We start from the raw sequence: 27,323 nt of genomic DNA, 5'->3' as shown, positions 1-27,323 counted from the left end.
TTGAAGCCCTAATCTTTGTTGTGATGTGATGTATTTGGAGGTGGGGCCTGTGGAAGGCAATTAGGGTTAGAGGAGGTCACGAGGGTACAGTCCTTCTGGTGGGACTAGTAGCTTTCTTTTTTTTTTTTTTTTTTTAAGATTTTATTTATTTATTTATGAGAGACACACAGACAGAGAAGAGGCAGAGACACAGGCAGAGGCAGAAGCAGGCTCCATGCAGAAAGCCTGACATGGGACTCGATCCCGAAACTCCAGGATCAGGCCCTGGGCTGAAGGCAGCCCTAAACCGATGAGCCACCCAGGCTGCCCAAGACTAGCAGCTTTCTAAGAAGAGGAAGAGAAAGAGAGCTCGCACACAAATGTGTGCACTGTCCCCCCAACCTCCCTACACACACACACCCTGCACCGTGTGAGGACACATAGCAGAAGGCAGCTTTGCAAGCCAGGAAGAGAGCCCTCATCAGGGAATCACATCCACTAGCACCTTGATTTTGTACTTCTGGCCTCTGGAACTATGAAAACTAAACTCATGTTGGTTAAGCCACTCACTATGGTATTTGTTACAGCAGCTGAAGGTGACTCATACAAAGCTATGTATACTAATATTGAAAGAGTTTCAAAATATATCAAGTTAAAAAAAAAAGCAGGTTAAAAAATACTGTGTGAGAACACACTATAGATGTAAAAATAATAATAGCTTGTTGTTCGAATCCATGTATTCTCAGTTGTTTTCATTAACTCTTCACAACTTAAGTATCGGCCTCTCCGCATTTAGCAGAAAAAGTTCTCTGCTGCTACAATCATCATCAAGGGAAGAAAAAGAACCAATTAGTTCTCTGTTCTGTGCCATCAGTGATCAGTCCCTGCTTTCTGTGGCCCACACCCAGCCCTTTGGCACGATGACAGCCTTTGGCAACTAATTATACTCCAAGGAGCTGAGGCAAAGAGTTAGGAAAAGTTTGCAAAGAAGCAAATTAATGTCAGCCCTCAGGGGGTTTTCAGAGCTGAGAATTCTTTAACCTCTTTGAGGTCCCGGGAGCTGTCGGTAAGTAATTAAAGGCATGATTGGAGGCCGTGAGAACGCTGATGAGCCAGGGCTTGCAGTTCCAGACTCTTCCTGTAACCATACTGTGCACCCAGACAGAACTAAACACCTCCCAGTACCTCTGTTAGATCGACGAAACAAGACTTTAGGAAGCAAGTGGGTTGCCACGTCAATGCAGGAGGACTGAGCCCATTTCTTTCTCATCTGCTCCTTCCCCAGAGGTCTCGGGAAGGGCGGAGGATACCACCATTTATGGAATCCTTACTAGGTGCCAGGCACTGTGCTAAGCACTTTCTCCACTGGCTTGACCAATATAGCACAGAACGTCAGTGCTCACCGATAGCCTCAGTTTCTCCGCTGCTTCCTGGGTACACAAATGCTGTTTCCTGTCAAAGGAATGTGGGTGAAAGTGATATATGTCATTTCCAAACCTGGCCCATAGAAACCCCACACACTCTGTCCTTCACTTTCTCTTTCTTGTCTGCCAGCTAGAAAGTGACACTCCAAATGACCTTAAGATGTTTGGGTTCAAGAGGATGGAACGTGTACCAGCCTGGGTCCTTGAATAGCCAGCCACATTAGACTGTGACATGGCTCTTAAGCCACTGGGATCCGGGCCTCGTTTATTACAACAGCAGTTAGTTTACCCATACAATCCATATAGGATCTATATAATCATCTCGGTAACACAGATTAAATCACATTTTTTATTGATCCAACTAATGGCTCAAGGCTACACCTGCCTGATTAACAGAAGTCCACTATCTCCCACACAATGCTGAACACCTTCTCCATCCCAAATTGTCCAAGAACTTCTGAGGAACTCTCAATTCAAGGGACTCCTTTTGCCAAAGATCATGTGGGAAGAGAGGAATTAAAAATCTGACTAGGCTCTTTGGTCATTGCCATGTAATTGGTCCTGCGTAATCAGATGGGTGTGGGTCTACTGCCCAGGTTTAGACCTCTGCCATGCCATGGTTATACTCCGAAGGTCATAGTTCTCTTTGTTCATGCTTACATGCTCAGCTATTGCTCCCCAAAACACAGTGGTCCAGTATGGCTGGATCCAGAGGGGCTTCCAGGCCCAGGGACATGCTCTACCAAATCAAGCCTCATGGTGCTGAATGAACCTGCAATCACCAACACCAGTCCCTCACAGAAGGCTCCCTCTTGGGGCTTTTAATGTTCATTTATGCTGATGGGTCATGGTCAATGTTACCACGAACCAGCAAAATAGGTGTCCTTACCTGCAAATCTTAGAGGCCAAAAGTGGGGGATTTCAGCCCTTCCTGCCCAGAAAGCCCCTTGCTCTGGATGAAAATTGTGCATACCAAGAGGAGAGACACTTTTTACTTTGCCTCAGGAAAAACATCACAATAATAGGTCGCCACACTTACTATATCCGCATTACTAAGCAGGGCACTTAACTTCTCAGAATAAAAACACCTGCTCCAAGGAAACTTCCTGCTCTGCCTAAATAGAGAAGCAGCTAGCAGTTAATCTTCAATTTTGCACATATCATCTCATTTAAAGCTATGAGTAAATGCTGTGATATTACGCAGCATTATGAGTAAGTGCTATTATTCTCACAAAGAACTGGAGGTCCAAAGAAGTGAAGGGGCTTGCCTGCAGGATCACAGCTAGCAGGTGGTCAGTGAGGCCACAGACCGGGTCCATCTGACTCCAAAGCTTAAAGCCATTTCTGAGAATCAGGAACCTGGGAGCGGCTTAGCTGGACTGTGTGGCTCAAGGTCCCTCTGGGGGACTCCAGTCAGGCTGTACACCAGGCTGATCACTGTACACGATCATCTGAAGGTTTGACTAGAGCTGGACAATCTGCTTCCAAGACCACCTGTCTGTCTTTTGGCAAGAGGTTCAGGTCCTGAGCACATTAGCCTGTCACCGGCTGCTCCTGAGAGAAAAAGAGAAGCATTAGAGATGTTTCTGACCTAATCTAAGGAGGAACACACCACCACTTCAGCTGCATTTTCTTGGTCACACAGACTGCCCTGGTGCAATGCAGAAGGGGACCAGGGAGGGGTGGGTACTGGGGAGCAAGAATCACCAGGATCTTGGTTGGAGACCATGTGGGATTTTTCTTTTTCCCTTCTTTTTCTTATCTAAATTTCCTCAAGTTTTTTCCATGAACATACTGTATACTAAATTATAAGGATAAAAAGCTACCAAGTGCTAGCAAGGGCCCTTCAACCCTGTTGCTGATTTTAGGCATCCCCTTTCCGCCTTCGAGTTCCTTTCGCCAACCTGTTTCCCTCCCTCGCCTTCCCAAGGATAGCTTCCTCGGCCCGGTCCTCTGGCGCCATCTAGTGGCCATGTCCGAAACTGCCACCCCTCCCCATGTTTCTCAACTTTGGGGTCTGGAGGATTTACCTGCCTTCAAGAAAGTGACTTTTATGGGATGTAACTCGAAAAGCCTAAAATCTCATGTTTTCCTTCAGAAGTCCCAGAGATCGTCCATGTCCAGCCCCAAAAGACAGCTGTGAAACCCCAAAAGGGATAGATGGGCTGTGAGAAATTTTGAGAGCCGGGACTAACCCTGCCTCTCCTCCTCCTACTTCCCAGATGCCACCTTGCCCTCCACCCTGGCCAACCAACTCTCAGCCAAGAGCAAGAAGGTGACAGTCCCTTGTTTCCTCCAGCTTTACCGCTCAGAACCTACTGTCCCAAAACCCTAACTTTCTTTTTTAACAAACTGCGAGTGGCAGGTGGTACTCAAAAAAAGAGCCTTGGGTTCACATTCATTTTAAAGAACCCTGTAAAACTTGACAAATATATTTTAAAGTATGTTAGAGCTTATTTTTTTTTCATCAAGGAGAAAAAGATATTAGGTTTTAATTAGCTGAGTAGTCATTGAGAGACATCAGAAAATGTAGACAAAAAAAGAAAAAGAAAATGTAGACAAGTAAAAATAAAAACAAAAGCCACTCATAATCCCATTATTCTGGAGTTGCCTTTCTTCTATGCATTTATCTACTTTTTAAAATATTTTATTTATTTATTCATGAGAGACACAGAGAGAGAGAGAGAGAAAGAGAGAGAGAGGGAAAAGCAGGCTCCGTGCAGGAAGCCTCCATCCCAGGACTCCGGGATCACGCCATGAGCCAAAGGCAGATGCTCAACCACTGAACTACCCATTTATCTACTTTTTAAATGGGATTATTCCCTACTTAGAGTTCTATAAATTGCTTTTCTCAAAGTTTACATAAGAGCACAGGTGATTATCTGAGGTTTATTTCCAATGATACCTCAGTTTCTTGGCTATACCTGAGTAATCTTTATCAAACTAAGTGCTAGGAGCAGAAAACACTTAAATGTGGGACCATTTTGGCATTTTAGCCTGTTTTCGTTTTTGTTTTTTTAAGTCAGGAGCAGAATATGAAGGTTTCCTGCATCCTCCTGCCTCCCCCAAACCAACAGTGTATGCAGAAATGTTTGGGGACAACTTTGACCTGAAGCCAGGCATGAAGACTATGGGTGCATTCCTCCATCCCCAAATGTTGTCTCTGAGCAGATAGCCTAGGAGGCTGAACTGTATCATAATCCTTAGTGAAGGCCTCTGGAATAGAGCTCTAGGCAAATCCTATTTTCTCTAGTGTGATAGACATTTATAATAGACAATAGTGTGAAGACAATTATAAACAGGGGCTCTGTTTATAATTGTGTGCTTAAGAAATGGACTATTTTAAGATGATGGGTATTAAGGCATGCACTCGTTTTCATGAGCCCAGGGCGATGTATGGATTAGTATATTGTACACCTGAAATTTATAACATTGTATGTTAACTAATTGAAATTAAAATTAAAACTTAAAAAAAAAGAAATTGACTACTCTTCAGTTGATCACTCTTCAAAGTACCAAATGTATTCCTGCCTTAGGACCTTGACACACCATGCCCCTCCCTCCAATCCTTTCTCACTCAATGTGTCAGCAAGTAGGTGTAATTCTTTCTAAATTTCCTACCTTGGAGCACCTGGGTGGCTCAGTGGTTGGGCGTCTGCCTTCAGCTCAGGTCGTGATCCTGGGGTCCTGAGATCGAGTCCCCCATTGGGCTCTCCACAGGGAGCCTGCTTCTCCCTCCGCCTGTGTCTCTGCTTCTCTCTGTGTGTCTCTCATGAATAAATAAAATGTTTTTTTAAATAGAATAAATAAAATAAAATAATAAATTCCCTGTCTCTTCAATAGCCCCTAAAATTCCACCAGAACAATGATCATGTCCGTTGTGTTCACAAATGTACATACCCAGGGCCCACCACCAGCCCATAGTAGATGATCAATACAAATCTAAGTCGATAAATGAATAGCTACCACTTATTGGATATTTCCTATATGCCAGGCAATATGCTGTTACAGCATCAAAATTATAAACACACTCATACATGCAAAAAATTGAAATGTCATCTCTTTTTCTACTAAACTTACCCTCAAGCCCCCTCTTTGCTGAGAGGCAGAGTCTGAGACATAAGCATAGGCCTGGAAACTTCCCAGTCAAGGGTGTGAAGGCCAGATGACATTAGGCTCAAAACACCCTTGGAAAGATGCCCTTGAGGGGCCTGAGTCTTTAAACTTCTTCAGCTTTAACAAGAAGACGTCAACCCACACCCACCTCTGCTCAGGCACAAGGGATGTGCATTCAACAGGCCCCAGACACTCCACTCCTGACACTCCGGGCAAACTAGCTTTCTGCCACCTAATGCCTATCCACAGCAGGAAGGCTTGTGATTTCCACCCGGTCCATTTGGGGAGGGGAAGAACTAACGCTCAGGCCTCCAAACTTGGACCTGCACAATGCTTTATACCACCACACATGCGTCTGGAGGCATCTTTTTTTAAAGCCAAATACTTTCTGACCTCAACCAGGAATGATTACATTGCAGTATGCTCCAGATCTGTGTTTTTTGCCTAGTGAAGAAAGTAATTCCAGCCGTGGCCTCCGGCAGATCTGGACACACCAGGGGTACCACGCCTGGAAAATGGACCTTCGTTCACACAGCATCACAGTAAACAGCTCAGGAATGTGCTGGAAATGTCACTGGTTATTTTGCACTTGGCAAGCAGGCCAGCATTCGGTGGTAGCCTCCAGAGAGCCGGGAGAGGTGAGGAGGATGGGGTGTGAGGGAGAGAGCGAGCACCGTGGGCAAGGCAAGGTCCTGGAAGAGCCCAAGGGGAGCCCCCCCAGTACCCACAAATGCTGAGAACCTAGTGGGGCCTGCTGGCGGGGATCGGGTCTCCCACTGCGGGGCTGTATGCGCCCCGTTCTGGGGGGTCAATTCCACCCCCCCTCACGCTCCCATTAGCCAGCCGAGTGTCTGGGGGGACCTGCCCTGCAGCCCCCGGGGCGCCACGTGACCACAGTGCAGTTTCCCTCCGGAGAAGATACTGAGGGTCCGTGGTGCGCGTGTGTCTGTGCCTGTGGCTCCAGGGATAACGTGCAGGTCTGTGCACCTGCACGGCCGCGCCTCCCGCCTAACGCCTGTGGTTTCCGGCCCAGCAGCCCCAAGACTCCGCTCAAACCCAGCGCCCTTGCTCCTCCTGGATCCCCTCTTACCTGGGCCTTTAGGGCTCCCCCCGCATTCCGTGGGTTCCTCCCTGTCTGCCGCACACCTGCGCTTCCAGGGAGGCCTTCGGCTGCTTCCGCGGCCCCTCCGGCGCCTGCTCCTGGGCTTTCGGAACTGTCTCCATCCTCCCCGCAGGCGGGGGCGCGGGGGGCACGCGGGGGGGGACGTGGAGGGCGCGGGGGGCACGCGGGGGGGGACGTGGAGGGCGCGGGGCGGGGAGGGTGCGGGGGGACACGCGTGGGGGACGCAGGGGGGAGCGTGGGGGAGACGCGGGGGTGAGCGTGGGGGGCACGGGGTGAGCGTGGGGGAGACGCGGGGGGGAGCGTGGGGGGCACGGGGTGAGCGTGGGGGAGACGCGGGGGGGAGCGTGGGGGGCACGGGGTGAGCGTGGGGGAGACGCGGGGGTGAGCGTGGGGGGCACGGGGTGAGCGTGGGGGAGACGCGGGGGTGAGCGTGGGGGGCACGGGGTGAGCGTGGGGGAGACGCGGGGGTGAGCGTGGGGGGCACGGGGTGAGCGTGGGGGAGACGCGGGGGGGAGCGTGGGGGGCACGGGGTGAGCGTGGGGGAGACGCGGGGGGGAGCGTGGGGGAGACGCGGGGGTGAGCGTGGGGGGCACGGGGTGAGCGTGGGGGAGACGCGGGGGGGAGCGTGGGGGAGACGCGGGGGTGAGCGTGGGGGGCACGGGGGGGGAGCGTGGGGGAGACGCGGGGGTGAGCATGGGGGGGCACGGGGGGAGGGTGCGGGGGGAGAAGGGGGCACGGGGGGACACGCGGGAGGGACGGGGGGGAAGCGTGGGGGGCGGGTGCGGGGGGGACACGGGGAGAACCGGAGGGGCGTGGGGGGACGTGGGGGGAGCGTGGGGGGCACGTGAGGGGACATGGGGGCAGCATGAGAGCATGAGGGGATGTAGGGGGCACGGGGGGATGCGAGGGAAGCGCGGGGGGTGCATGGGGGGACGTGGGGGCACGTGGCTAGCGCATGGCAGAAAGCCTTCTTCTTGGCAGAGGTTATGTGCAGTGCTTATCGTGTGAAAGCCACGAGTTGGTGCATCAGGGCATGAAATGCTGCTGCTTTCTATTTTTCACCACCTCACACACTAAAAATTTTATATCCCTGTTATTGGTCTGTGTCCCCCCATCGGAATGTAAGCTCCTGTTGTTCACGGGTGAACCCTTAGGCACTGAGGGACAGAGGCTGGTGTATGGTGGACCTCGAAATAAAACCTGTCCAAATTGCTACAGTAAGTATCCCAGCCATTCTGGGATTCACCAAATCAATCACCAAAAAATCCTCTAAAAGTCCTGGGCACGCAGGCTACCACCAAGTGGCAGCAGTGGAGTGTCTGTCCATCTGTTGGCCCATGAGAGCACACACAGCCACATCTTAATGCACACTCGCTTCTTCCAAAGTCTTAAGTCTCCGTGGATGTGTGTTGTGGCCAACTTCTGTCTCCCCCAAATTCATATGTTAAACTCTTAACCCCAGCACCTCAGAATGTATTTGGAGATAGAGTCTTTAAAGAGGTAATTACAGTAAAAATTAAGTTGTTCAGGTGAACCATAATCCTTTATGAAGTGTCCCAATTGATACAAAGAGGATTAGGACACAGACACGCACAGAGGGAAGACCGTGTGAAGACAAAGAGAGATGGTGGCCATCTGCAAGCCAAGGAGAGAGGCCTCAGAAGACACCAACCTGCCAGCACCTTCTTGGACTTCTGGCCTCTAGAACTGAGAGAATAAAAATCTGTTGTTTAAGCTTCTTGGTCTGTGGCACTTCGTTGTGGCAGCCCCCGGGCAAACTAACACAGGTAGAAAATCCCCAAGGGACACATGTGTTTGTTAAGGATTCCCCAGTTACAAGCAGGCCAAGACACTGCTTCATAAATGAAATGGGGTGGACATAGAGTAAAAAACTGGAGCGGGGGGGGGGGGGGAAGAAACAAAGGCACAACATGTTGACATTTTTTATATTTGGTATTTGTGAGTCTTTTTAAAAAAATTTTTTCAGGCCATTTTTTTTCCTTAAAAAAAAAAAAGCAACCAACAGCAATACTCTGTACAAGTATAACAAACATTAGAAATATGCATCATTCCAAAATAGTTACAAGAAAATTACAGTTTTAGAGTCCATATCAACACATCCTGTTCATATGTGCCCCCAAGGGAAAAAAGCTACAGTATGTCAAACACTTGACGGCTACACAGTCTGAAAACTCAGAACTTGGACTTTTGAGGCAAATCAACATTAGTCGCCAAGACGCGTTTAGCTCACTAAGCACAACCCAGCACTGCAGAAGAAAATCAGGCTTTTTCATCTCAGATGAAAAGCAAGTGAATCAGCTGCATAGTTGGCCCCCACCCCCCAGGAGCCTCTGAGTCGATGAAGCCCAAATCCAGTGCAGTCAAATAGGCCAAAAGTCCAGCCAGAGGTCACTATGCGCCCACAGGGAACAGACCCCCAAATGACATTTTCCACTGGTGCCAAGTGTCATTGGGTTTACCTTTGGAGGCAAACATCCTTGCCCTTGGGAGAAGGTACCAATGACCCAATTCCCCCAAACCAACTGACCACCAACTTTTCACTAATAACTAATCCCACTCGGGCTGTTTTTTTTCTGTGTGCAACTGGCAAATAGTAAAGCAGGGATGATCACACCATCTCCACATCTCCACTGGACTCCTCAAATTTTAGTTCACTATTCCTGGGAGGCTTTAGGGCAGGAGCTCAAAAGCACCTTCTCTTTTCTACGGCCAAACCCCAGCCCATGTGTCCTTTATATTTACAGAATTATCTTCCCTTTTCAATCACTGTGCTATAAATACCCTCACCACCCACACCAGCCCCAAACCCAGCCCTCTTCAGGATGCAGAGAAGCATCGTGACCTTCGTGTGACCTGCCATGTGGAATCCAGACCTCTCCCCACAAGCCTTCTTCCCAGGGTTAGGAATGGTATTGAGAGTGAGCTTGCTGAGGCTGCTGCCCATTTCCCAAACCCGTATCATGCAGAAGGGAGGAGGGTTTCTGGGGGGTTTTTTCTGTGTGTTTTTATACAATATGTTTATAATTACCGTTGCTTCAACCTTTTAAAGGCATTTTTAGAGCCAAGTCCTTCCCTCCGATTTCTCCATGGAAGGGATATAGGCAACACTTGGCAGAGCATCTTTGTTGGACTTGATGCCTTCACACCCATCCCAGTGGCTTCCCAACAACTGAAGTGGAGAGGGGTGTGACCCACAGAACTGCTGCCTGCCTGGGTAGGGGCCTCCGAATGCAATCATGGAACTCTCTGAGACTTGTGTGCACCGAGGGCCAGACCAACGTGGAGGTTTGCAAGCAATCGGCCCAAACCCAGCTTTGCTCAGCAGCCTGGGATGGCATGGCTTCCCTGATGCAGACCTAAAGAGCCAAAAGCCCCACTAAAGGAGTCAGGAGGGCCCGCCCAGGCCTGTACATCCCATTCCTTTAAGGGCCTGATGCTGAGTGAACTGTTTGTCACGAAAAAGAGCAAAGGATTCGGCAAAAAGTGCAATTTCTATGTGGGAAGTGAATTCTCCCCAGACACGACACCACCGCCACCTCGCCTTTTCAATCCTTTCAGTACCTCAAAGGGGAAAGGGGGACAAAAGACGTACAAGCACTAAACCTCTGAATCAAATCAAGGGCTTCCGGTACATTGTGGTTCACCCTTCATAACCCACTCACATGTCCGGTCAGTTCTCAAAGTGCCAGCATACTAAGGAACATGGCAGGGTCAGGAGACAGGCTTCCCCAGGTGAACAGTGACCAGGGCACCTGGAGAAGACCCTGCTCCCATCTTCACTAGGACACAACTGTCCTAAGATTACAGCAGGATTTATTACTGTGGAAAATGGCCACAGGATTCCAGGGACTTGGTTGATTCCTTCATCAGACCTTAGATCCTTCATTGCCTATAGGAGGATAAACTCAAAATTTCTTCAAAATATAACCTGAGCCACAATATAAAATAAAAAGAAACAAATCCTTTCATGTTAATGCCTTGAGAAGTTTACAGATTATGTACCAATAAAATAAATCCACGTAAATTCTGAAATTCTTGGTGGATACACACCTGAAGCAAAAAAAAAAATTAATCTACATTAAAAAAAATCAAAGTCATTACAGCAGCAGTATAGTGAAAAGAGGTTTTAAAAATAATTACATCTTTGATACAAATTCAAAACTTTGTACACCTCAATTCAAAGGAATGACTGTTTTAAGAGTTTAGTATATATATATACAGTAGATACGGATGTGTGTCACTGCAGATAGACTAAAGCCAGTGGACTTTGAGGGAGGAGGGATTCATCTGACACTGTTTTCACACTGAAGTGTTCACAGATTGCCACGCTTTTAAACACACACACACATATACACGGACGCACAGATACACATAAAATGCCAACCTGAGTAAAACATTACTAAAAACCTAGAGCATCATGAATCACTAAGTCACATATTGCACCTTTAAATAATCCTTCTTACCAAATACAGAAACAAGAGAAAGGATAAAACAGGGATGAGAAAAGGAGATTATGTCACTGTAGGGTTCCTCTGCTCCCTGTTCCCCACCACCCTAGAAATTCTCAAGGTGATACTTGGTTTCCACTCTCACTCAACCAATGGGCTGAAAATGTGGCCAACAGAAGTGTCTTTGGGGAAAAGTGGGAGGGAAAAGAGAAGAAAGAATAGAGCACAAAACAGGGGAGAAGGGATGTGGAAGGGTCGAGGGAGGCCTCCTCTAGTCAAATGAGAACAGGAATGTTACTGAGAAGGCTCAACCTTGAATCCTAAACTACTTTTTAAATATTCCGTATATTCCAATTATGAGATTCAATACAAAAATAGAGATATCTACTGAGTTTTGCCTGTGGAAGCATAATTCAGAAAAGGCACATGTTCAAATAGAAAACCCAGGCAGAAGAGGCACCACGTACCCCTCCCTACATGATAATCATCCACAATTATGTATTTTCCATCGGCTAGATTCCAAGATACAGTAGGTAAAAATAGACCTCTGATACTTAAAATATATTCAACCCAACACAATCCTGGCTTTAGCATGTGAATCATATAAAATAGTCTTTTTTAAAAAGAATCTGTTTTGAAAAAGGAAAACAAAAAATCATAGCTCACTTTTCCTGGTGTTCCGTAATTCTTAAGGAAAAAAAAAAACAAAAAGCGAACTCATCCCATTGGTAATCAGGAATGTAGTTGATTAGCTCACCACCCATCCACAGCCCCTGACAGCCCCAACTTCTCATGTCATGTTTTACATGTGCAGCTTCACACCCTCAAATTAGTTCTAACAAAACAGAACAAAGAATTAAGATATTAGACATATAAAAACATGTCCACATCGGGGCATTTTCCTTTGCTGTGGGTGTGACAGTCTGGGTAACTCCAGAAAGGTTTGGCTTTGGAATTAGGCGATGTAACCATTTGTCTTTCCAAAAGCAGTCACAGGTGCAAGGTTTTCATAGATTGTCATTGCGGTTGTGTTCTGGTAGATGAGATCTACTTTTGAGTCCTTCTGGGATCTGATAATATCCAAAACACACTGGTTGAGGAAAACATACTGGTCCTATTAAAAGAGTAAAAAGAGAAAGCAAATGAGCAGAGGTCCCAGAGATTATCAGCATCCAAGGTTCTTTTCAGATTATCACCAACCCCCACAGTGAACACTTCAAGTTCACATTTATCAAGAGGCTGCCATATTCTGATGAAATCTGAAACCACAGAGAGCAAGATTCTCATCATCAATCATTCTTAACCAGAGGGACATACTCCCCACACCTCCCCTCCCCAAGGAGGAGTCCCAGAATCTTGGGGAAGAGCAAAGACAATGAATGCGGAGGAAATAATGCACATGTACATTCAAACAAGAAAAAGGCCAACAAGATTTTCCTGTTCAGCTAGCAGGTGCGGTATAAGGAATAAACTGTGATTCTCAACAGAGGGGAAGGGTTGAAGGGAATAAGCGGGGCAGAGAGGTAGGGACAACCCTCAGGCAAGCTTGTCAGAATCTGAAGGTAGCCATTAAAAAGAGAAAGAGTAAGAAGAGGTATCCATGATGGCAAAAGAGAAAACAAGATACCCATGATGACATAAGAGGAAAAAATATCATGGGGCAGCATTATATATAAAATAGGATCCAATTTTTTAAAAATACTCCATTTGCTAATATCCAAAATATATAAAGAAGCTATACAATTCAATGTAAAAAAAAATCTGATTAGAAATTGGGCAGAGGACCTGAAGAGACATTTTTGCAAAGAAGCTGTACAGATGGCCAACAGACACATGAAAAGATGCTCAATATTGCTCATCATCCAGGAAATACAAATCAAAAGCATAATAAGATATCACCTTACACCTATCAGAATGGCAGGAAAAAAAGACAAAACACTACTCAAGTGTTGGCAAGGGTGTGAAGAAAAGGGAACACTCGTGCACTATTAATAAGAATGTAAATTGGTGCAGTCACTGTGGAAAACAGTAGGGAGGTTCCTCAAAGAAATTAAAAATAGAAATGCCATTATGACCCAGTAATTCCACTCCTGGGTATTTACCCAAAGAAAATAAAAACACTAATTTAAAAAGACAGATATCGGGGATGCCTGGGTGGCTCAGCAGTTGAGTGTCTGTCTTCAGCCCAGGGCGTGACCCTGGGATCGAGTCCCACTTCAGGCTCCCTGCATGGAGCCTGCTTCTCTCTCTGCCTATGTCTCTGCCTCTCTCTGTGTATCTCTCATGAATAAATAAATAAAACTTTTTAAAAAATTAAAAAGACAGATGCACCCTACTGTTTACTGCATTACAATTTGCAGTAGTCAAGATATGGAAGCAACATAAGTGTCCACTGACAGATGAACAGATAAAGGAGCTGTAGTGTGTATCTCCAATGGAATGTTACTCAGCTATCAAAAAGAATGAAATCTTGCCATTTGTGACAACATGGGTGGATCTAAAGGGTATTATGCTAAGTGAAGTCAGACAAAGAAAGACAAATGCCATATGATTTCACTTACATATAGAATCTAAAAATCAAAACGAACAAACAAAAAGCAGAAACAGACCCCTAAATACAGAGAACTGGTGATTGCTGAGGGGGGGGCAAAATGGGGGGAAAGGGAGTGAGAGGCACAAGCTTCCAATTATGGGATGAATAAGCCATGACAATGAAAGCATAGAGAATATAATCAATGGTACTATAACAGCTTTGTAGGTTAATAAATGACAGCTACACTTGTGGTGAGCATAACATAACATAGACTTGTTGAATCATTATGTTGTACCCCTGAAACTAAAGTAACATTGTATGTCAACTCAGATTTTTTTAAAAAGCACTAGCCATAAAAAAAAAAAAACTCTATATGTGTACATGTGTTTTCTATAGATGTAATTAAGCCTATAATGATATATACAAACTGTAAGCATTGGCTACCTCTAGGGAATAGGATTGGGGAAGAAAAAGTAATAAAGAAAAATATATTCCATATATGTGTGTATATATATATATATATATATATATATATATATATATATATATATCCATCCTCTTTTATCAGGTGTTTTAAGATGAACACATTTTTGGGGGCACCTGGGTACCTCAATCGGTTAAGGAATCTGACTCTTGATTTCGGTGTGGGTCATGATCTCAGGGTGGTGAGATCAAGCCTGTGTGGGGCTCCAGGGTAGGCATGGAGCCTGCTTAGTTAGGATTCTCTTTCTGCCCCTCCCCCAAACCCCACCCACCCCAGCTCCGGTTCACGCACACTCTCTTTCTCTAAAAAAAAATGTTTAAAAATAAAAAAGATGAACACGTTTTCAAACTACGAAAAAAAAAAAAGAAAGAAAGAAAGAAAGAAAGAAAGAAAGAAAGAAAGAAAGAAAGAAAAAGAAACAAGAAAAGATTTTGTAGGCAGATGTAAGATTTCTGTTTCTCAAAAGGGGATAAAAGATAGAGTCCTATTCTCCATAATTAGAGCAGAAAAAAGAAAATCTTTCTTCCGACCAACACACAGGCGAATTCCATTCTTTCTTCTACAAACGTGCCACTCACCCCAAAGCACACAATGTACCCAGGCCTCCAGCACATTCCCTGCTAGACTCAAAAACACAACACATATTCATGGAGTTCTAAATTGGTACCGGGTGACAGCCTGATACAAAATAAATATTCTGCTCTCGTCCTGTCAAGGCACATTCACCCCTACAGCATCCAGGAAGGCTATTTCCCAATATAGTTGTTGAGAACATGACTCAAAAACAATATTTATCAAGGAACATTTCAGGGAAAGCCGAATTCAATGGTCTTACCCAACTGACATTGTAGATATTAAACATTAATCTTCTCAATTGGCCAGCCATCCCCCTGTAGCTATGATAATTGACGCTGTGTAACATCTGCATGGTTGGATGAGGATACACAGCCATATTAACATGGTGACATTACGCCATTTCATTCACATCATTAACATCTGATAAGTCCATTCATGAGCTTATTTTAAGGATGGTCAGGCCTTCTTGGAAACAAAGCATGATAATGCTAGTTTTATGATTTTGAAACCCAGAAGCCAAAGTTCAGAGAATTGCTAAGATTATTTGATGAGTTAGTGGCCACAAGGTAAGGAATCCTGAAATTATCTTGGTTTGCACAGTTCCATTGCTGCTATCAGTATCACCACCTCTCTGTATCAGATCATTCAATCACACATCAGTTAAGGATCTTAAAGAAGTCCAGTGTTACTTCACAGGCCAGAGCCAGAAAGCTATAGAAAGGTGAAATGTTTTAACCCAAGTATGTGACATGATGCAATCTTTAAAAAAAAAAAAAAAAGGATTGAAAAAAGTAGTCTGACAAACACAGAGCTTGGCCTCACCTCTGTTTGCACCATTAAAGGCCTGTGCATTCGAAGGTCATACACAATCCCATACACATCCACCGTGTTCTCAATCTCTATCTGGTAGATAAGACGATCAATGGCAATGAATGTGCCCGTCCTTCCAACCCCAGCACTGAAGAAAAAAAGAAAAGGGCATATCACCATGGGTTACCTCTAACATAAAACTCTCAAATGTCCCCAATTTGTACATATATCTTGCTGTCCTCCACTATCAATGCCCAGGATCAGTAACCATTTGCTCAACTGAAACCTCAGCAAATCATTTTGAATCAAAAACCATAAAAAAAATCTCCTCCCGGAGCTTCCTGAATCTCAGTCTCATTCAAGTTACCACCATAACCTAGGATGGCAAATTTCATCAACTTATTCCCCAGAGGGCCACTAAGCCCCTCCCTTCTTCTGTCCTAAATTAATGTCTAGCTTAAAGCTAGTGTCTTATTGTTCTAGAGTGGGGGCGAGGGGGTGGCAAACTTTTTCTATAAAGGACCAGATGATAAATATCTTCGGCTTTGCAGACAAAATGGTCTCTTTCTGCCATTATAACATGGAAGTAGCTATAGACAATATGTAAACAAATGGGCATCGCTCTGTTCCAATAAAACCTTATTGACAAAAATAGGCAGCCAAAGCGATTGTGGTGAGGGTTTCACAGGTTAGACCTCCAAACTCATAAACTTGTATACACTAACTTACATACAGTTTTTGTGTGCCAGAAAAAGAACTCGTTAATAAATGAATAAAATGAACTAGAACTCTGTGCTCCAACTTTGTTAAATAACAAACCAAAATGCTAAATGAAGAAAGCAGGTTGCAGAATGATGTCTACGTCATAAAATCTGGTAAAAGCTTAAAGCTATATAAAACCATAGATATATATGAAATGAAATACGAAAGTATGCAATGATTCAGATCAACTTTAAGACCATGTTTAACTGTATAACAAGGAGACTGATAAGTAGAGACTTTATATGTGTAAGATATTATCAGCAAAAAAAAAAACATACATGACCTCATATATATATACTTTATTAGATTGTTATTACTCCCTATCTTTTTGTAAGGTTGAAATATTTTATAAATATTTATTAATATTAAATTGGAATACACTATAGTTTTAAAAAACTACAAGCAAGCTACTAGATCTGGCCCTTTGGTTATAGTTTGCCAATTCCTGTTCTAAAGTCTCAGGGACTGGGGTTAAGTCCACGGTCCCTTATCCAAAACTTTCTTGAATTTTCAAATGCTTATTGCATTCCCTCTTTGGCCTTGCTTCTCTAAATTGTCCACATTTACAATGACATTTGGAATCCGTCACACACGGAGTGCCATCTGTATACCTGCAATGAACCAGAATGGGTGACTCGGGAGGACTCTGCTTCATGTAGTCACGAACAAGGTACCGGAAGTTGATGAGCAGGTCAGTGGTGTCCGGAACACCATGGTCTGGCCAGGAGGTGAAATGGAACTGTCGCAGGGGGTGACTCTCACTTGTCTGGATCTAAAAGCCAAGAAAAGAGGTTAGTGATAGAGAAGGCCAAGTGAAATGGAGCAGTACCTGGATGCCAAGCTACATGGGCTGGCTGACTGGAAACTAAACAGGAGTGGTTACGACTAAAAAGTACAATTTCACATCAGTACAACAGCTGATAAAGCGCTTTACAGATGTTGGCATGCTCATCAAATCCCACAATGTGCCCAAGAAGAAGGGTTTATCATCCTCCTTTAAAGATTCCGACAAGAGGGATGCCTGGGTGGCTCAGCCGTTGAGCATCTGCCTTTGGCTCAGGGCATGATCCCAGGGTCCTGGGAGAGAGTTCTGCTCAGGCTCCTTGTGGGGAGCCTGCTTCTCCCTTTGCCTATGTCTCTGCCCGTCTGTGGGTGTGTTTCATGAATAAATAAATAAAATCTTTAAAAAATAAAAAGATTCTGACAAGTGAAACAACTCCCCCACATGCAGCTCAGATGAAGCACAAGTGCCTCGTCCTCTGATCCCAAGTTCAGATCTTCCCTTCTCACTACAGGGACTTGCCAGTAATGCTCTCACGGGCTTATTATACCTACACCTCCTTAGAGCTTCTGAAGCCGTTCCCTGAGCCCACCTGGGAATGTCATCAACCAGAGAACCAAAAATATATTACACCAATACAACTCTGATAATCAGAACCTTTGGGGCAAGAGCTGTCTCACAATCCAAATGCCTTCTGGAGTCTTATGAAACAGCAGGTAACTCATGAGCACTAAGGAAATATTTAGAATTGTAGGAGTTTGAAAAAAGACTCCCCCCACCACCGCCACCACCCATTCTCCAAAAAACATCTATTTCAACATCAGACAGAAAATAGGAAGTGGATCTTGTTATAAGAGAATTAGTTTTGACACAGACTGGTTTCCTACTACAAACCAAAGCATGTACTTTTTTATTATGAGAATTCCACCCAGGCTGGACCATTCCTGTCCCGATTTACTAGGCTCATTATGCCCACCCCTGGGCACTGACCTCAGCCTTCTACCTACATCTGGACTGTAGGCGTTTCCATCTCCTTTATGAGAGTTAACTTTTGAAGCTTATTTTGTTAACATATATATATATGTTAAAAAGCAGTGCATTCACATTGTTCAAAATATGGAGATGAGTAGAGAAAAAAGGCAGTGAGAGACAGGGGACAATGAAGTCTCATACACACAAAGGTGACATTCGCAAATGTAACCAAAAGTATTCAACCAAAGAAGGAAAGTAGCTATGAGAGATAAGCGGAGAGGAAGGGGCTGGGGGAGGTCAGACTTTTCAGCATTATTTTCAGCATTATCTCTTCAGAGGGGCAAAGGGGCTCAGGTTAGTGGTAGCAGTCAATAGAAACTTTCAATTCTATCTGCTGTGTTCTTACTTTTCAAAAGGAAAATATAGGGGTGCCTGGGTGGCTCAGTTGGTTAAGCATCTGCCTTCAGCTCAGGTCATGATCCAGCGTCCTGGGATAAAGCCTTGCATCAGGTTCCCTGCTCAGCGGGGCAATCTGCTTCTCCCTCTCCCTCTGCTCCTCTCCCTGCTCATGCTCCCTTTCCCTCTCTCTCAAATAAATAATGTAGTATTTTTTAAAAAGGAAAATATATTCATGCATTTTGTGTAACTAAAAAGTTGTCTAAAAAAAAAAAAGTAGTATTTTACTAAATGCCATGTAATATCCTGGATTCATTCAATCCCGGAACAGGAAAGTGCTTTAGTGGAAAAATGTGAAACCCAAATGAAGTCTGGAGTTTAGTTAACAAAAATGATAACCGTCATGGTAATTTTGTTTAAATGACGTGGGCAATTCCACCAATCACTCTCCTCTGCAAGGGTGAACTCCAAGTACTGAAAGCAACCGAGGAAAATCCTGTCTTTAAAATAGGAGAAATCTATAGAAATAAGTATATTATGAGAGTTTCTCAACCACTATGAGTTGTATCGGTGTGTGATAACAGCTTTGACAGCACGTCCAGAATGTGCTTAATTGAAGCCAGGACCTTGGAGGCATGGCAATCAGTAAAGAATTAATACTTAATATGCTACCCTATATCCATGACTTATGGAATCCTCAAGGATAATTCTCATAACCTAGAACCTATCCCACCAACCCCCCATAGAAGTCAACTCCCCTGAATCTACTCCCAGGCTTTGCTTTTGTGTACTATTCGCAATATACGTAAAGTTTTGTCTCCTAGTCTATTTCACTCAACTGCAATCTCACGTTCCTCCATGGTAATTATGCAGTCTATACAGCCATCACTTCTAATAGCTAGATAATGATACACCGACTAAATAACCTATAGTTTAGTTATCTATTCTCTGAAAGCTAGAGATCTGAACAAGCTCCAAATTTTCCCTCCATTATAAATAATGCTGAGATTCCTCTTTGTGAGTAATACGCCTTGTCCTATATTTCAGATTTTTTCTCTCAGATAGAGTCTCAAACTTGGAACCACCAGATCAAAGGAGAATGGTCATTTTTATGTTTCTAATATAAACTGCAAAGGGTTATACCAATTTACACACCCACCAAAAGATATCTATGTGGCTTCATTGCCTCCATTTCTAAATATCTTTAAGAAAAAGGAAACCATAATCTGACTTCCTGCAGGGCCTACATCATGTAATTGGATTTTTTTTCATAGCTTTTGGGGGGTGAGGGCATGTGTATATGCCCAGAAATCCTATTAATGTAACTGCTCTCAGATACTGCTCCCAACTGCAAATTGCCACTCCTGATGTCATATCTGCAACCAATTAATCCAAAGGGGGCTTGGTTTGTAACAAAAACTCTATTGACAAGTTACAGGAAAGTGTAAAAGGAACAGTTACTGCTGCTGAGCCACGCTTTTAAGATTCATTTCATTCAGGAATAACATATGATAACAACAACAAAAAAAACAAAACAAAACAAAAAAACACCAGACTGATAAAAGCAGAAGGCAAACTGGTGGTTGCCAGAGGGGAAGTGGGTCAAGGGATGTGTGAAATAGGCAAAGGAGACTAACACATACAAAACTCCACTTATAAAATATATCAGTCATGGCAATGAAAGGTCCAGCATAGGGAATATAGTCAATAATATTGTAATAATGTATGGTGACAGATGGTGACTACGCTTATTGTGGTGAGCGCTATGTAAAGTATATATAACTGTTGGGTCATTCACTATGTTGCACACCTGAAACTGATATAATACAATGTGTCAATTACACTTCAATGAGGAAAAAAAGACACAGATGAAATTCCTCTTAAGAAAGTAAAGCTAAGGGTTGCTTTAGAGTGTATGTAGATAGTTTCATCCTGTAAGAAGAAAGCAAAAAAAATTTTTTCTAATGCAAAAAAAAAAAAACATATGGGTTAATATCAACCTAAAAAGCATCACCCCAAACCTAATATATGGTCCTCTTATCTAAGACCTATTCATCTCGGCCCCTTACTTACATTTTTCACTGTGAAGTCTCTGATGGTCCACTCTGGAAGAACAACTTCTGATGTCATTGCCACAGTTATGTCCCCGTAGTCCTGAGCCTGCTTGGAGGGCCAGTACTCCTCACATTTGGTCTACAATAAAATTGCATTTTTATACAAAAAGTCAGGTCATACCATCTGCCACCACTAAAGCCTCACAAAGGGAGACCAGATACTGAAAACTGGCATAGACACTAGATCAGCCCTTCAGTGAGGTTCTGTTTGACTCCTAAAATTGTTTTTTTTTTTAATTTACAATTATTGCCAACTCTCTTAAAATTGGTGGTTTCTTATAAAAATTCAGGTTTCTTGCTTTTCCTGAGATCTCAGAAGATCTGGCCTACACTGAGCCCCCATTTCTGTATGAAAATGGATTTAAAGCAGAACAGTCAATTGTCCCTTCTCTGAGGACACAGTCCCAGCCCTTTGGCCCCGACAGCAGCCAGTCCACAACTGTTCCCTGAACTAAAATTCAGACTGACCCATAACCTCATGCACCTAGAAGAAATGAGGACTTTCCCCAATACTTTTAGATCCACACTAATTACAACACAAATACACCAATAAAGAGAATCAAATCACTCCAGGTCTTTGATTTTTATAAATCGGTGGGTAGATGTAAACAGAAATAAAAATCGGAAACATCTGCTCTCCAAGAATATCTGAATGCCCAATTTAGCAAACAACTTATTACACTCACACACTCTCTATCCCTTCTCCACCTCCCCTCCCTCACTTTCCGAAATGTGTCCTACTGCAGGTGGCTTCCAAACCTGATTATCTGACTCACCCCTGAGAGGTTTGTTTTGCTTTAAAAACAGATGCCCAAAAGACATGAACAGAAATCTCACAGAGGAAGACATAGACATGGCCAACAAGCACATGAGAAAATGCTCCGCATCACTGGCCATCAGGAAAATACAAATCAAAACCACAATGAGATACCACCTCACACCAGTCAGAATGGGGAAAATTAACAAGACAGGAAACCACAAATGTTGGAGAGGATGTGGAGAAAGGGGAACCCTCTTGCACTATTGGTGGGAATGTGAACTGGTGCAGCCACTCTGGAAAACTGTGGAGGTTCCTCAAAGAGTTAAAAATAGACCTGCCCTACGACCCAGCAATTGCACTGCTGGGGATTTACCCCAAAGATACAGATGCAATGAAACGCCAGGACACCTGCCCCCCAATGTTTCTAGCAGCAATGCCCACAATAGCCAAACTGTGGAAGGAGCCTCGGTGTCCATTGAAAGATGAATGGATAAAGATGTGGTTTATGTATACAATGGAATATTACTCAGCCATTAGAAACGACAAATACCCACCATTTGCTTCGACGTGGATGGAACTGGAGGGTATTATGCTGAGTGAAATAAGTCAATCGGAGAAGGACAAACATTATATGGTCTCATTCATCTGGGGAATATAAAAAATAGTGAAAGGGATCATAGGGGAAAGGAGAAAAAATGAGTGGGAAATATCAGAAAGGGAGACAGAACATGAGAGACTCCTAACTCTGGGAAACGAACAAGGGGTGGTAGAAAGGGAGGTGGGCGGGGGTGGGGGTGACTGGGTGATGGGCACTGAGGGGGCATTTGATGGGATGAGCACTGGGTGTTATTCTATATGTTGGCAAATTGAATACCAGTAATAAATAAGTAAATAAATAGATAGCTAGATAGATAGATAAATAAATAAATAAATAAATAAATAAATAAATAAATAATAAAACAGATGCCCAGGGGTACCTGGGTGACTCTGTGGGTTAAGTGTCTGTATTCTGCTCAGGTCATGATCTCAGGGTCCTGGGATCATCGAGTTCCCTGCCCAGCAGGGACTTGGCTCCTCCCTCTCCCTCTGCCCCTCCACCTGCTTGTGTGTGCCATGCACTCTCTCTCTCTCTCTAATAAATAAATAGAATCCTTAAAAAAAAAAAAAAAAAAAAAAGCAGATGCCCAAACCCCAATTCCGGAGCTTCTGACTCTGGCTGGGGACCTGTATTTTTTAAAGGATTCCAGTTTCTAGATCACTGCTCCCAGAAAGAACACACATGGAGCTGATGCTCTCAGCTCAGCCTCTTCCCAGTCAGGTTTCTGTTACTACCTTGTGGACAAGTTCTTAAACTCTCTGAGCCTCAGTTTCCCCATCTATACAATAATTTTATAGGACCGTCGTTATAGAAAAGCAGTAACATAAATGAAGTATCTGGTGCAGAAAATTCACTGGCTCCCCTCCCTTTTCACACAGAACCAGTAAATCCACTTTTCTCCTGACCTAAGATAAACAACAACAGGTATTTCTGAGAATGTTCCACATGCAAGGCCCCAGGGCTCACCAGCACCATGAAGTTTATTTGCATTCAAAACAAAGCGCTTTTGTTTACATAAGAGCCTGTGCTCTGGATGCCAAGAAGTGGTGCAGAACACAAGCTTCTGTATCCCAAGCCAGGGAAGATGGGAACCACTTCTTACTGTTTCATTGTTATCTTTCCCAGCCCCAGCCCCTACCAGAGCACCTTACACACACTTGGGGCAGGATAAACATCTGCTCAAGTGAAATGAAGAACATTAAAAGGGGTTTCAATGGGTTCCCACAATCACCTAGGGCAGAGCTACTCCAAGCATGCATCCTAGACCCAGCAAAAGAAGCCTTACTGACAGCTATCCAAAGTGCAGTTCTGAGGATCCCACCACAGCCCTCCTTGAACTAGAAATTCTGGAACCGAAACCACTCTCCAGGAGATCCTAATGTTTGTACCATAAGGTCTGAGAAGCGCTGATCAAGGGTGTGAACTCCTATTCCCCAGGTAACAAACCCAGAGCAAAAAAATGTGCAGAGCAACATTAGGTCCTATTCCTCAGGCACAGAACTTCTAAAGCCCACCTGTGCCTTTCAGTTCTCCTTAGATGCATTTCTGGAAATGTGGGGTTTTATTACGAGATGAAATCTTATCTTGGGTAGAAGCAGCCAGGGGACTTTAGGCCATCACAAGGGGAGAAGGTGCAGCTGAGACTTATCTGGGAAGAAGTCTGAGATTTGGGGTAGAGTAAGGGTGCTGGGTGCTAAAAAGCTGGTGGGATCCCTGAGATCACAGATGAAGAAGCTGGGTGCTCAGAGAAGGGCCGGCGACCACTCACAGCGCTGAGACAACCGGAGCTGTGCTGGCTCCCACCCCAGGAGCTTCGCACTGGGCTAACCCCACTGCTGATGCTTGTAACTCCAGCAGCTGCCACCTCATGAATAGAGAACATTGATACTTACCTACAAAAGACAGTAACAGTAAAACACTTTAAAAAAAGAGAGAGAGATTTCTAAACTTTTCTCTTAGAAAAGAAGAAGACAGAAAATAAGTTTCTAAAAACAGAGGTGCCGGTGTTTGGGGAAGTATTTTCTTTAAAAAAACAAAGGCTTCTTAAGAGACTTACCCTTTCACCGTAGTCAAAATGAATGAACTACCTTTTAACTTAATAATTTAAATAAAAGATACTTACCCTTCCCTGTTCGACACATTTGGTCAACATAACAATGGCATATATGTTTTTCTCCCAAACCATACGCCAAAAATCTTTCAAAGTGTTGGGTAGAGGCCCTTGTGTGGCAATAAAATCTTTCTTGGAATGGTAGCCCTAGAAGATGGAAAGCGACACAAATTCAGTGAAACAAAGAGGACCCCCGAGGATTTCATCAAAGAAGCCGTGCCCTGGACATGGCTCCCCACTTACAGGCATGTAGTTGGCATTGATGTAGTCATCACTTGAATGGGTCTGAATGGAAAGCTTGACACGGGAAATGTCATCTGACAGCAAGAGAAAAAAGGTATTATTAGAACCAGATGTCTGAGGAGAGTTACACACAGGAGAGAAAAACACAATATGGTGGCACAGGTGCTTCTGTCACAACCCAAAGGTGTGCTGCTTGGCATTTTAAAGAGATGACCTTACTCAATCCTTACAGTCAGCCTGAATGACTGGCACAGAAAAGTCAGGCAATTATCCACCAGAGCCAGGATTCGAACCCGGGCAACCTGGCACCAGGGCTCAGCTCTTAGTCACACCAGATCGCCTTCCCAGACAACAACAACCTGTACTATTGAACGCCCCTGGGTGTGTGCCATGAGCCAGGGAATGCACGGAGCAATTTTATTTATTCCTCAAAACCACCCCTACCAACGTTTGTGCCTATTTCACAAATGAGGAAACTGAGGGTCAGCGAGCTTAAGGGACTTCTCTAAGCACTGATGTCTGGTCAAGGGCAATCAGAATTCAAATCTAGTGCCCCCTGGGGATCCCTGGGTGGCTCAGCGGTTTAGCGCCTGCCTTTGGCCCAGGGTGCGATCCTGCAGTCCCAGGATCGATCCCGTGTCGGGTTCCCGGTATGGAGCCTGCTTCTCCCTCTGCCTGTGTCTCTGCCTCTCTCTCTCTGTGACTATCATAAATAAATAAAAATAAATCTAAAAAAAAAAAAAAAAAAAAAATCTAGTGCCCCTTCCACTAAGGCAGGGCAGACACCCAGGTTTGTGTACTTTCTCCAGTCTCATAAAAATGTCGTTACAAATAGTACCAAATTCAAGAGTAAACTGAATTGGTAAGACGACTGTGGGTGGAAAGATCTAAAACACAAAATTCCTGTGTTTTCTAAATACTATCATCTCAAAAATGCACACACAAACTTGTCCAACTCAAGAAACAAAATAATAACTATAGAATTTCAAATGTCAGGTGGAGTAATCAGCACCACCTACGTTCCTGCCTTTGATTATATACTATCTCATCTTCCCCTAGATAAAATAACAGGACAATTCTAAATTCAGTTACCAACAGGAGTTTCAGCCTAAAACATTCCAGATAAAAATACCTGAACTCTGAATCTGAAAATCTCTGCAACACTCACAAGAACAGGCCAATGATCCTGAGCTAACTGTGGAAGGGCAGTTGTGATATAGATCCTACCAGCCTGATTTAGGGTTTTTTTGCTCTTTGGGTTTTTTTGTTGTTGCTGTTTTTGTAATCTGTATTTACATTTTTTTTTTCTAAATTTTTTTTTCAGTTGCAGCATGCAATGATTTATCAGTTGCATATAACACCCAGTGTTCAGCATATCATGTGCCTTCCTTAGTGCCCACCAACCTGATTTTGAAAGCATTTTTCTTGGAACAAGGGTCAATGTCCACTGTCAATACAAGGAGAGGTAGGGGGGAGGGTGCATGAAGAGAAAATGTAGGAGCTAAGAAATTCTGAATCTAAACAGAAGTTAATGACTTAGGCTAGGAAAGAAAAACACAGCTTCAAATAAAAAAAAAGACAATATCACTAAATGTCCTCATGTAAAAATTCTCAGCAGAAAAAAAAAAATTCTCAGCAGAGCCTATAAATTACAGCAAAATCAGAACACAGCTGCAATCTACTGATAACTTCTTTAATTCCCACCCAAAAGAGAGACCACAAAGAACTTTCTGTGGAGGAGGGTTTACATTTCATTTTAATGGATGATGTAATACATAATTCTCATTTTATCTTATTTTTTTTACGATTGTATTTACTTATTCAAGAGAGACAGAGAGAGAGAGAGGCAGAGACATAGGCAGAGGGAGAAGTAGGCTCCCTGTGGGGAGCCCAGTGCGGGACTCGATCCCAGGACCCCAGGATCACAACCTGAGCCAAAAGCAGACATTCAATCACTGAGCCACCCAGGTGCCCCTAAATAATTTTCATTTTAAACCCAATGTTTTTATCCCCATCCATTAGGCAGACTTTGTTAATTCTCAAAATGTGAATTCAAATAAAATTCATATTTGGTGTTACTCCCAGGGTACCTGGGTGGCTCAGTTGGCTAAATACCTGCCTTTGGCTCAAATCATGGTCTCAGGGTCCTGGGCTCAAGCCCCTGAGTCGAGCCACAGAATAGAGCCCAGAGTCGGGCTCTCTGGTCAGCAGGAAGCCTGTTCCTCCCCTACCACCCCACTTATGCTCTCTCTCTTTCCATCTGTCTCAAATAAATAAAATCTTTAAAAAAAAAGCATTACTCCCTGCCTCCTTCTACTCCCTTCCTTTCCAGAACAACAGCAGCTGAAATAAGGGACTTTAAGATAGAGGGGTAAGAGCACAGACTCTGGCCCTTTCCTCGAAAGAAATGATAGATCTCATCCAAAGCCTGGCCTGCTATGGCCAGCTGTGTGACTCTGGACAGATCACCTAGCTATCCTGTGCCTCATCTTCCTCATCTGCAAAATGAATATTGTACTACCGTCTTCAGAAGGTTCCCATGAGGGCTGGATTCAAAAGAATATGCCTAAATACAGGGCTGAGCCCACCACAGGGTGGCCCAGGAAGGACTGCGGATGTGGCTAGTCAGTACCTTGATCCCACTGCCCCCCACTGTTAGAGGCGTGGTGGCCAGTGACAGAGAAAAGGGAAGGACGTGTGGAAAAAAAACAACTTACAGGGTAGAACGTTATTATAGCGATTCTTTCCTCTATTCTCAGCTGCTTCTGCAGCATATTTAGGTAGGTTAATTCCAACAAGCTTCAGATCCTGAAAACAAAACAAGGGAGGTGTCTGTTTACTGAGTGTCCAGATATTCTTTCTACTGAGCACCGAGGATGACAGCACAAAGTGGGAATGCAGAGGTGCTCTGGGTTAGACCCCATCTACAAAATAAATAGGCTGGAAGTTCTAACCCCTGGAACCTGAGAATTCAGACTTATTTGGAACTTTGGTCTTCACACTGTAGTCAAAATGAGATGAGGTCAATACTGGAGGAGGGTAGACCCTTAACCAAACAGGACTGATGTCCTTG

General features: G+C 44.1%; 1 protein-coding gene across 1 annotated transcript in view; it reads right to left on the bottom strand.

The window, feature by feature from the left end:
- Nucleotides 1-8,574: 8,574 nt before the first annotated feature.
- The window catches only part of PTPRJ (protein tyrosine phosphatase receptor type J), a 161,791-nt gene continuing 143,042 nt past the window's right edge, over nucleotides 8,575-27,323 (bottom strand). Inside the window, 7 exon segments of the mRNA XM_072758962.1 lie at nucleotides 8,575-12,225; nucleotides 15,527-15,662; nucleotides 16,888-17,048; nucleotides 20,499-20,618; nucleotides 24,020-24,154; nucleotides 24,251-24,324; nucleotides 26,968-27,058. Coding sequence (XP_072615063.1) covers nucleotides 12,067-12,225; nucleotides 15,527-15,662; nucleotides 16,888-17,048; nucleotides 20,499-20,618; nucleotides 24,020-24,154; nucleotides 24,251-24,324; nucleotides 26,968-27,058 — 876 coding nt within the window. The 3' untranslated portion in view covers nucleotides 8,575-12,066.

Source organism: Vulpes vulpes, chromosome 5 (assembly GCF_048418805.1).
Source record: "Vulpes vulpes isolate BD-2025 chromosome 5, VulVul3, whole genome shotgun sequence".
Lineage (NCBI taxonomy): Eukaryota > Metazoa > Chordata > Mammalia > Carnivora > Canidae > Vulpes > Vulpes vulpes.
The sequence above is the reverse complement of the archived record's forward strand: the minus strand, read 5'-3'. Positions and strand labels throughout refer to the sequence as shown.